This window comes from Carassius gibelio, chromosome B15, assembly GCF_023724105.1.
Source record: "Carassius gibelio isolate Cgi1373 ecotype wild population from Czech Republic chromosome B15, carGib1.2-hapl.c, whole genome shotgun sequence".
Classification (NCBI taxonomy): Eukaryota; Metazoa; Chordata; class Actinopteri; order Cypriniformes; family Cyprinidae; genus Carassius; species Carassius gibelio.
The window spans coordinates 20,601,000-20,613,066 of record NC_068410.1 but is presented as its reverse complement, the minus strand read 5'-3'; the positions used below and the strand labels follow the sequence as shown (position 1 = coordinate 20,613,066).

Genomic DNA, 12,067 nt, shown 5'->3' with positions numbered 1-12,067 from the left:
TTTATTTACTTAAACCACCTAATGAGTCAATTTTAACCATTTTCCCCGCTTTTTTGAGATTTGGATAGGCTTTTTTAACCTGAGAATAAACAGCCAGCTGCTTTCATTTACCAAGTATTAGCATATTACTTATACGGATATGCCAGATAGCTCAAGGCTTAATAAGAGCGATGCAGTAATGACAGACTCTTGGATAGGTGGTCACGTCCTTTGTTACAGTCCTTGGTTTTTAATGAAGAGGTGCCTACACATTCACGCTGAGTGGCATAAATTGCCGTCCAAAGCACACTGTGGATTAATTAGCGCAGTTAGTGCCAAATATTTCACAGTTTCTGACCCACTTTTATCACTCTGCCCTCACGTAAACACGAGCAGATGTCTTGAAAGATCTGTGTTATGTTGGTTTGAGTCTGTAACATTTTGATATGTTTTTAGAGTTGACAGTCATATGCGTTAATACCTCCCGTCCCCATTTCTTCGCCCTGTCTGTATATTAAGGGAGCATATTAAAGCATTTTTAACTGTGTTGTGACAGGGCTCTGTTATTGAGCCCGACTCAGCTCAGCGTTACAGATTTGTCAAATTCTGGAGAGAGAAAGAGCATGGACAGGGTAAGCTTCTTGTGTAAAATGATAAGGAAGTTGAAAGGCCCAGTTTCATGTTGCCGGTGTTGTTATGATTTTGCGTGTCTTCAGAAACATGGGTTATTCTGCAGTTCCAGAAATGTGATCCAGTGCTGAGACTAAAGCTCAAATGGCTTAGCTCAGGGTTTCGAGCTGTGGATTGAAAAAAACTGCGCATTTTTTCAGAGGAATTTGGTACGCTTTTCCAGCAATTGAGGAGGAATTACACATGAGAACATGGGAAGGCTAAACCTGACATCTGCAGACAACTACTTACAGCTATCAACTAGAGATGGAGTTATCAGACGGATGCAATTTCACTTTTCCCAGAGTGATTCTACATTAAAACCAAAAAAACAGCATCTGTAGCGTTTTTTCACCAAAGCGCTCTCCACTGTATTGTGTTTTTCCATTCATCTGTCTTTGTTGCAGAAATTCCCTCAACTATAGTTCACAAACCAAATGTCTTTTTTGTATTTAAAGGGGCTGAGACTAAGCAAGTTGGAAAACATAAAAAAGAAAGAGTGAAAGATCTCTATGCCCGCTAGGTCCCGTTAGCTTGATGGGACGGATTTGTTGAAGCTTGAGGTCTTTCTTTTGAGCATGTGTTGCTCCATGGCCCCTGGCTTTCTCTCAGGGTCCTGCTCCTGGAGAGATGGCTATTGGGCCACGGGCTCCCTGCTGAGCCCCTGTTCTTCATCACAGAGCCCCCTTGTCTTAGCATCCTTTTACGCTGAGCAGCATGGGGTTCGGGCCACAGTGGGCCACTAATGGTGTATGGATCCCCTTTAAGGGCTTGCACAACATGCTTTTGCAGTTGACCAGACAGGAATGAACGGGTGGAAATTAAGCGGCAGGGTCACTTTGCAGCTCCGCATTTAGATCAGTTGGGTTTCATTAGAGCTTATTTAATCATTCCCTCCCATTGCTGGCGTGAGGGAAGCGAATGAGGTTTACGGGCTAGCACCGGGACATATATCCACTGGAGAGATCACAGCAGACAGGAAAAGAGAGATTTAATAAGCAACAAATGGCATAGCTGCAGAGGGCACCGAGGACGAGCTTTTTCCTACTCGCCATTCCTGCGAGTTTCACCTGCGATTATTTTTAATGAGAACATTCGAGTTATTTATATAGTCCGTTCAGCTAGGCACCTGGATGCGACCGCTGTCCATATTTCTAATTGCAACCAGCCAGCTGTTTTCCTAATGCATTGTCACCTATTGTAAATGTACAGTGTATGCTCCTGAATCATCGCTTTATTTAGATAAATCCATTGTGAGGTTACCATGGTGATAACAAAGTGCCAGACAGAGCCATCTGCACGCTTCAACGTCAAATATGTCTTCAGGACCCAAGGGGACACAAAAATGACACATATTTATTTAATGAAAAACAGCACATTTGCTTTTGATTCGGCATGATCTTCGAAACAACAGGTTCTCGAATGCAGTGAGAGATTTCTGGTGTATTTATTCCTTCGGTATATCTGCGAAGGTGTCAGCGAGGCCGCCAGTTACTCACACTTGATGAGTTTGAGAGCATGACTGATTCTGAGCGCCGTTAGCTATATCTGCTAGCCTTCATATGAAACCCGTGAAGACAGCTTGTATTTTCGCATGTATCCGTCTTTCCTAATGGCTAGGAACAACACCTTAACTGATGATTGAATGGAGGAAAATGTGTGAAAACCACAGACACCCAACCCTCCATTAACACTCAGGGTGGCTGTCGGCTCTTTGCGCTGTTCAGAAAGCTGTATCCACCACAATATATTCAGACATTCACGATCAGAAAATGAAGCTAGCGGGATAGACAAATGTTCAACAATCTGTGGGCATTCGTCTTATTTTTAGCTGCTGGAGTTGCAGCAGTGGACGTCGTTTAATGATCTGTCTGTCTTGCGGAGGGATTTAGATTAATTCTGCAGCCCATCTCACACATTGCACGTTTGATCGGGTGTCTGAGGCACGTCATACGAGTTCTCACTCTCAGGTGTGACTGTCAAGAGTGAGGCTCGGATTTTGTTACTTTAAATAAAATGACCAGTAAACTTTCTACAAGTTATCTGCACTTTCCAAATGGAATAGGTACATCTCATGAAAAATTTATGAGGAAAAATCAAACACGTTTCTATCTATCTATATTTCTTTTAGGGGTATTACAGTATGATGCGATGCAGTGGTGTAACGGTTGAGTTTGTTATGAGGGTAATTGGTTACATCGCAATGTTGGAAAATTTCTGTTTTAATCCATGATGGCGAGCAGATGGATATCACACACAAGCAATGTGCAAAGTTTGCGCAACATTTTTTTTTTACATTTTAAATTGAGGAGTAAATATATAGCCTAAATTTTTGTACATTTTTGTTATGCAAGCATGTCAGTTTGGTGATTATTGTTGGGCAAATTAATTGTAATTTTAATTAAAAAATAAAAGTATCTTCATAATATTAAGAATAACAGGCCTAATAAAAATAGGAATGTTACAGGCCTACATTAATTGTAAATGCAAAATATATTTGAATATTACCAACCACTGACGTTTTTGACATATCTTTGGCTATCGTCGATACAAGATCATCAACTTTCGACGCAACCCAACCCAGCAAGGGAAGGTTATCGCGGAGCATTACACAGTGTATGTCCTGCGGGTCTGTCCACTAACGTTAAGCCTGTTATGTCGTTTGGGTTGCCTTGTTGAGCGCAGTGGCACTGATAACATTATGTTTCAAACACTTTAAGCTGTTTTATTTTCCAAATGTAATAGGATTAGACCAAGAATCGAAATCATTCGGTTTTTAGTGCTTACCGAAACGAAAGCCTTGTAATGAACAATTCAATATGAATACGTGTATAGATACAACACATCTATCTATCTATCTATTTATCTATCTATCTATCTATCTATCTATCTATCTATCTATCTATCTATCTATCTATCTATCTATCTATCTATCTATCGTTCTTGCAATCATTCAGTCCATCTGCCTGTCACCATTCGGTAAAGTTTATTTAAAGACAATTAAATTAATATAACTTAAATATTAACTTAACTATAATATTAACTTAATTGTTTTTACTCTCTTGACTGGAATTGTTTGTATCCATTGTGCTACATGGACACAGAGGATTTATTTTGTAATTATGAAACTCTAAAGATACGTTTGTATCACCACATTTCTTATCAATTATTCATAAACAAATCAATTCTGCTCCAGGGTTTGATGTTTTAGTGTCACTCGTTGGTTAACTTACACTGCTGACTGGAGCAGCCCAGTTTTCCTTGGAGATTGACTTCAGACAACGTTAATGGGCTTTTGACGCCTGTAAATATTGAGCTTGAGAGAAATTGAGCTTGAGCTTCTGAAATATTTTTGGACTGTGATCTGTTGCTAAACGGAGTCAAACTAATCAAGAACATTCTCACAGATCAAATTAGCTTTTTAACATGTTTTAGTAAAGTTCTTGCACCTCTTTTGAGTACACCCCTCCCCCATTTAAAACATGCTGCTAATCTACATAAATATGCCATGGGATTTCCACAGAGAACTGCTTGTCTCCCTTTGTAATTGCTATTTTATTCATTTGCTGTCTTGTAATCATAAAGCAATTTTACAACCAGCAAAGTGTCATCTAGAATAATTAGATGCCTATTATATTCTTAATCTCAAGAGAGGGTGAATCTAACAAAAAAAAAAAAAAAAAAAAAAAACATCCAGATTTATTTTCCGAAATTATATTTTATAAAAGATAAAATACATGTTTGTTTAAAGAAAAGTAAAAATTTTGCTTAAATAAAATAAATGTGTGTGTGTGTGTGTATGTATGCATGCATGTGTATATCACACACACACACACACACACATACATACAGTGCTTTTTACTGAATCATGAATATTTCTGAATGATTCTCATTACAACCATACAGAATAAAATAAATAAGTAAAGAATATTATAAAGTGTTATAACAGGCTTCATTTTCTGTAAATGTTCTCCTCAGAAGTGTGTAAAAATTGTATTATTTTTTTATATGATAAGTTAAACAATACTCTGCTTCTTTTTTGAAGACCATTTGAGACCTAAGAACTTTTCCGGATTTGTCAGTTCTTTAATGGCAAAGCAAACTTCTTTGCTGGCAAACGGAATTGTGCAAACTAGATCGATCAAAGACCTTCCACTCTTACAGGTCCTTCTGGACTGCGCTGAATTGTTCCTGCTGAATCATTGCTTCTCGTCTTATTATGCTCATTGTCTCAAGGACTCGAATGAGCCTTACCTTCTGTGCTTTTCAATAGAAATAAAGCTCCAACCCTTCAATGCTGCATCAGCACTTCTGTTTACTGGCTGCTGTTTAGGGAATAAAAACCCTGCGTTAAGACAAACTTGTTCCGAAAACACAACACAGGAGTTTAGATGTTTAGTGAAGTGTTTAGAAATGGGGTGATGCATCGCCTAACCTTGTTGTAAGTCCATTACTATTTGTAGCATTCATAACATGTATAATGGGGTTTTCATGCAGTTGTTGTTGTTACCTGAGGGGCTGTACGTCTATAATTTATTTTCCCTGGCAAAATTTTAGTTCTGAGTAGAATGCTACATTCTTAAGAGCCACAGTTTTTATATTGATTCCGAAATCAACCTGTGAATGACTTTTTGCATACTGCATTTTATATTGCAATAGGAGAGAGAAAAAAATTAAAGCTTTAAAAACTACAAATTAATTCAATCAAACAAGCTGTTGACATTAACCTTCTTTGAATGTCACCACTTTCATAGTAGTAGTACGCCCGCACGTTGCGTACCTTTATAGTGCAGGGGAAATGGTTTACCTCTCTTCCAGCTCTCCGTCTGTTTTGATCCGGTTTCATCAGGGCCATCATCAGCTTGGCTCAGAGACTCAACAGAGCTCTGAGTAATTGGTAGCGTAGGATTGTGGGAATGCGGCTTGGTACGGGCCCATCTGTCACTGGCTCTGACAAATGATCCGGCCCGGTGCCCAAAATGAAAGGGAATAAAAAAAGTAACGTGGTCCCTGTCAGTGACGCATCCCATAATGATCTTCAGCAGAAATGTGCACTCACCACATGGTGCAGAGCACTCATTTAGTCATATGAGAGATGTGAGAACTAGCATTCTTTCACCCCGGTGACATGCCTCCAACAGAGAACATACTGTGTCACTTGGTGTGTGAAACTGCGGTAAGACCTTCGAAGCATGCAACTTTTGTGCAGTGTTCAAAAGTAAGGAATGATTCAGGGTTTTTAATTACTTGAAGCTCTATTCTGTACATCATTGTCCATGTTTCTGCTAAGATAGAAAAGTTAGTGGTTATGAAGGTCAGTTTAGTCAAGCAACCATAAATTATTTTGTATCTGCGAGGCGTATTGTTTTGATAAGTATGTGTGTACTCACATGTATCTCAGGCGTAAGGAAAATATGTGGATATATCAGGATGTTCAAAACCTGATGATTGACTAGTTTATGTAATATTTTATGTTTAGAATTGGTGGTGGCAGTCATTTAGAAAGAATGAATTTACAGATACAGCTTCTCCAGATTGTGCTGACAGTTTCTAAGAAGTTCCGTCTCTGTCTTCATTTCCTTAAAAGCATTGCAGCTACAGCCATCAACACTCTGCTTTTGTAACAAAAGACAATTACTGTCGGACTTCAGACATCCCGCTGTGAAGGATGTCCTCATTATTATGCATAATCTTTGTTTGTTTTTCTTCTGAAGACTGATTTTTTCAATAAAAGTATGCCTCGACTATTTATTTGTTTAATATCTGTCAGTTAGCCTACTAAAAGGCTGTTGCATATATTCAAAGTCCCTTTAAGACAAGGTATGTCACTCGGCAGCCATCTTTGAAATGCCTCTCAGGCATTCTAGTGCAACTCCTATGTCTTTGAATGGGGAAACATCAAATTTTCCAAAACTGTTACCTAAGCTTAAGATTAAATGTAATATTTGAAATCACCAAAGAAATCTGACAACAAATCTGTCATATATGTTGTTTCTTTTGCTCAAATAGCATTATAAAAAGCGTATTTTTCAGGCTAAGATCAGCCACTGCGCATGTTCAGTCCTAAGTGCATGTCTCAGAACTCTGGCTATTTCTATAGTAACCAGGACTTCTAACGGCAGCTGACGCACGCTGACTTTACCAATTAGTGATTGGTTCTTTCATTCAGAAGGCGGAGCTTCCTGCGATTGAGTGGCCATATTGAGCGTTGCATTTTTCCCCATTCAAAACTATATGAGTGACATGTCTTGGGTATTCTATAGTCTTTGATATAGTATATTTACATATTGGTAGCAATTTTTCACATACCTGTATTGTGGAATTATGTCCTCAGAAGTGTGTTTTGCACTCTGTACTATCTGCATTTTGGTAAGCGTAATTTTTTTTTTTTTTAATTAAAAAAACACTTAGTACTAGTAGCACATTAGCTAAACATTTAATGAAAGTTGCTTAGAATCATGTTTAGCACATTAGATTAACATGAATTAAAGTTGTTAAAAGGATAGTTCACCCAAATCATAAAAGAAGATATTTAGAAGATTGCTGGTAATCAAACGGTTGGTGGTTTCCATTGATTTCCATAGTATGTAATAAAGATACAATGAAAGTCAATGGCAACCACCAACTGTTTGATTACCAGCAATCTTTAAAATATCTTATTTTATGTTCAACATAAGAAAGCAACTCATACAAGTTTGGAACGACATGAGAGTGAGAACATGATGACAGAATTTTCATTTTTGGGTGAACTACCCCTTTAATAAATCTCATAGCACCTCATAAAACATATATGTTCTTAACTAATGAAAGTTAAATGAATCATCTTTAGCATGTTAGCTTTAGCGACTGAAGGTAAAGTTGTTTATAAATGTAAATAAAACATCTTTAGGGCATTAGCCTCCCCTTAAGCAACAGTCTAAGCTCTCAGTAAATAGATATATCTAGTTTTGAGTGTTTTCGACAGATGTAAAATGAAACTGCTTTGTTCTTGTTAAGTAAGGGTTCATAGCGCAATGAGGCGCTAGTTTATTGATTGATGAATGGTTTAGCGGATATGGAAATGAATGGCTTTTGGAGCGCACAAGGACACAAGGGTCTTTATCTGCGTCTGGATTGCCACAATCTGATGCTCACAATCTCATGTCTGATAGCTCCCATCTCCCATGACGCAAAGTGGCTTTAAGAGACAAACGCTTTGTAGGAAGCTGAAGCTGTCTTGTCGGGTCCATCCGCACAAACTGCAGTTGATCATGGCGTGAATTTCAAACAGGTTGACGAGGGTAATTCAGTCTACTTGATAATGACAGATTGTCAACAGCGTATTTTGCTTGATGAGTGTTTGTGAGATTCCAGCTGTTAGTAGAAGCCAAAGCACTATTTGGATGTGACACAGAACATTAAGTAGTATGCTAGGTGTTTCATTTTTAAGGCAACATCTTAACGTTTCTCTGAAAAGGGTCTAGTTATACTTGTTATCCAAGTAAGCTTCTCTTTTTAATTCTAATTCCAGATACATAATCACATTTATCTACTGTAACAACTAATTTATGCATTAACCACATAATTTCCACATTTTGCCATTGTACAGTGTTTACCATTTCCCTGTTTATTTATGCATTTATCAGATGCATTTGCCCAAACCAATTAGCCACACCATTAGCATTACCATTAATGGTATTTGTTAGAATTATATACAAATAAAGCAACTGCAAATTGCTGTCTGTGTTGCATGTCCCTTGCCTCAGTATCTAATTCACACTATGTAGATTACTTGTTTAGCCAATTCTAAATATGGACGGGGCTTTTTGGCAACAAATGCCTTTGTAATCAGAAGATGTGTCAGACGTATTAACACAGTACATTAGGTTGTATTTATATAGACTTTTCTTAGTGTGATTTAATGAAGCATTTATGTAAAACTTATGTATACCAGAATAATAATAATAAAAAAAAGCTCTGGTCAATCTTGAGCTCATAATTTTTTTGTTAATATAACCTTATAATGAGACGGTTAAAAACTAGAATCTAAAAGGATGGAAATAAAAAGCCAAAGTTAGGTTGCATGAGGTGTCATTAAGTTTGTATTATACTTGTTTACAGTGTTCTGACATCTGATTTCTGATATTTTATATAACAGGATTGGATGTTTCGTAGTAAGACAACCCAATTCATGCCACTTAACATCACAGAATGCTTATTGATGTTTGTGCTGTTGTTTCCTACTAAATCGATGTCACTTTCTGGAGGATGCTCTCATTAAGCAACAGGTTTTTGTTCGTTAAAGGGATTTTTTTTTTTTATTTATTGTTTTTTTTTTTTTTTTTTTTTACAAAAGACTGATCAGAAAGTGATATTGGGGATAATTTGTTGCTGTGTTGCTCGAGCAGCTGCTAGCAGGAATTCCCTGCTGTATTCTGCCATTACCAACATTTTCTTGTGCGCCCCTAGAGGACAGTTTTGGTACCGCTGCCTAAGCAGTTAACGATACCATTTCCAATAAAATGTAGGATAATGAAAATTGACTTGTTTACTTATGCAGTATCAGAAATACGCTAGAGACAAATGTCTGTACAGCACATGCTAATGAACACTGCAGTAATTTAATTTATTTAGTTGCTGATCGGGCTGTTTCTCTCTTTTCAGAGGTCTCGTTCCAGAACCACTCTCGATTGCGGACGCCACCGCTGCCCCTGTCACACTCCCACTCCCCTAGTCAGCACCACGCCTCCTCCATTGGCTCTCTGAGCCGCAGCAACTACACCCAGCGCAGTAACCCAAGCCCGGCACCCACCGATAGCTCGGCTCCCAATGAGGGTCCTACAAGTGCCCAGGACTCAGGCAGTGCCCAGGACAACTGGCTTCTCAACAGCAACGTTCCCCTAGAGACCAGGTATATGTGGTGCTGTGATGTTCTCGTGTTAAATTGGCAAATTAAATAGTCGATAAGTGCGTGTATCTAAATTAGGTTTTTATAATGCATAAGGCATGCATATGCTGGCTGCATGAAGCATTTAACGCCGTTTGTATCAGTTTAAAAGATCAACTACACTGTAAATACTCAATAAATCTTTATGTAGCCTATTTGACGCACAATGAAATAGTGGGTCTTTCCTGTTATGCAGTACCTTTTGATGTCTCTGACTTTTACAGTTTTTTTTTTTTTTTTTTGGCTTACACACATTTTCAAAACTTTACACACAAATCCACGAATTGCACACACAAAATGCAAAATGCCTCACACCTCTTGCAAGATGAATCACTGCATTCAAAACATCACAGACACATCTCAAAAGCAAACATTTGCAAATACCTTTGCCATAATAATAATTCCCGTTAGATTTTTGTGATATATAGAGAATTGTACGTTGTGTTTTGCAAAAAAAAGTGTTTTATGAAACTGAAAACTAAGTCAAAGGCTTAAAATTAGTGTATGGTTTGGCAGATTTGGTGTGTGGTTCTGGTGTTTGAAAAAAAAAAAAAAAGTGCTGTAAGTTAATTAAGAGTATCTGTAAAACAATATACCAGACTTTCAAAAGGCTCTGGTCAGTTTAAAATGCAAAAATGTTGTAAATAACTTAGTGAATGTAACCTCGTAGGATGAACACAAATAGCCAAAGTTAGCCAATTAGCTTGAGGTGTCAGCTTGAAGTAATTATTATTATTATTATAATTATAATTATTATTATTATTATTATTATTATTATTATTATTATTATATTGTTCTACACATTTCTAATATTTTATATAATAAAATACATTTTTTAGATATTATTTAATAGGTTTCCCGCCAAAAAATGTTTCACCTCCTGACATTGTTGTCATTAAGCAACAACCCTTTGTTAAAGGGCTTTTACAAAAGACTAGCAGGTTGGAAAGCAATATCGGAAAGACTAACTGAAAATTTAAACAATATTTTCAATAAAACATTGTTTTGTTTAAAACATTCTAATTAACTAGATCAGGCAAATTAATTAATTAAAGATTAATTAACCTCATGAATTTATATTAATTAATTCATTTGTAAATTAATTAGTTTTTAATCTTTAACACTGTATGTATGAATAAAAATGCAGTATGATTGGACATAAAATGTGCTGATAGTAGGAATGACCTTAAAAAGTGTTTAGCTGAATTAGGAATTAAATCAAGCTTTATGCTCTGTCACACCGAAGTTTCATGCGGCTCCGTTTTTACATAAATTCCTGCATCAGGCCAGAATGCATTTAAAACATGACTAAATATGCAACAAGAGAAAAGCATTTTTTTTTTTCTTTTTTCTGGGCTTTCCGGGCAGTGTTGCTAAACTAATATCTCAAGCCCAAATGCATTAGATGGGCGAATTCTCTCAAGGTTCTGAAGGGGGCTTTGCTAAAAACTCAGCTCCTTATTTATCTCCCATCAGCCCTTGCTCTGTTTGCTTCTATCTGAGGCACTTGTGTGGAGGAGATCAGTCAAGAACCTCTCAGATGTCTGTTTGCATTGCACAGGCTGCTCCTCATGCATGACGCAGGCAAATAAGGGCTGTCAGACCAGCCTGAAGAGAAATGATACATACTGATACTCAGATTACCTCCACCTCCTGCACTGCTCAACCCAGCCAACCCAAATGGCTCATAAATATTTCAGCTGCTGTGAAAGTTTTAGGCTTTTCGGACTTTGTGCTAAGAGCATCTGTATAACACAGGTCTCGAATCTCAAAACTGCAATGATTTACCGTTGGGATTGCAGAGTTAAAGTACTTTCTTAATTTGTTGTGAAGCCTCTTACCTAGTTTTTCAGTTGAATCGCTTACTAATTTAAAATGTACTTACTAAAAAGTATAAATATAATTATGCATTTAAAAAAAATTGGTTATAAGATAAATCATGTAGATTTTGTAAATTTATAAAGTATTTTGTAAAGCATATACATTTCCGAAATAATATTTCGTAAAGTAAAAATGTAAATAAAATAAAAAAATGTACTATGTATGAATGATGAATTTGATTTAAAAGACAGCAAGATTGTCTGCACAGGATTGTTTTCATTATACTTTTGTACAGTAATGAGTGATTTATTTTATTCTCAATGCATGTAATGTTTCCAAAAACATCATGAACTGAGCTTTATTTATGTTCATAATTCGCAAAATATTATTTATTTATTTATTTATTTTTTGAATTTTGTAGTAAAATGGTAGTGTAGTGAAAACAGTAGTGTTCCTGTGGCTCAGGGGTAGACATTGTGTTTGCGGCAAGAAAAAGGTTGTGGGTTCAATTCCCAGGGAACAATCATACTGGTAGATAAAAGCATCTGCTAAAAGCATAAATATAAATGTAAAATACTATATAACCCATTCCTTTTGCTTCATTTGAATAGCTGTAATATAGAGTATAAGGAAATAATGGTGGAGGTAGGATTAAAAAAAAGTATCCTAACA

General features: G+C 36.8%; 1 protein-coding gene across 7 annotated transcripts in view; it reads left to right on the top strand.

The window, feature by feature from the left end:
- Positions 1 to 12,067, top strand: part of LOC127972817 (teneurin-4) — a 205,920-nt gene that overhangs the window by 87,879 nt on the left and 105,974 nt on the right. For all 7 annotated transcript variants that reach the window (XM_052576618.1, XM_052576621.1, XM_052576624.1 and 4 more), the window contains one exon: positions 9,292 to 9,538. In XM_052576618.1, coding sequence (XP_052432578.1) covers positions 9,292 to 9,538 — 247 coding nt within the window. The remainder of the gene's footprint in view (positions 1 to 9,291; positions 9,539 to 12,067) is intronic.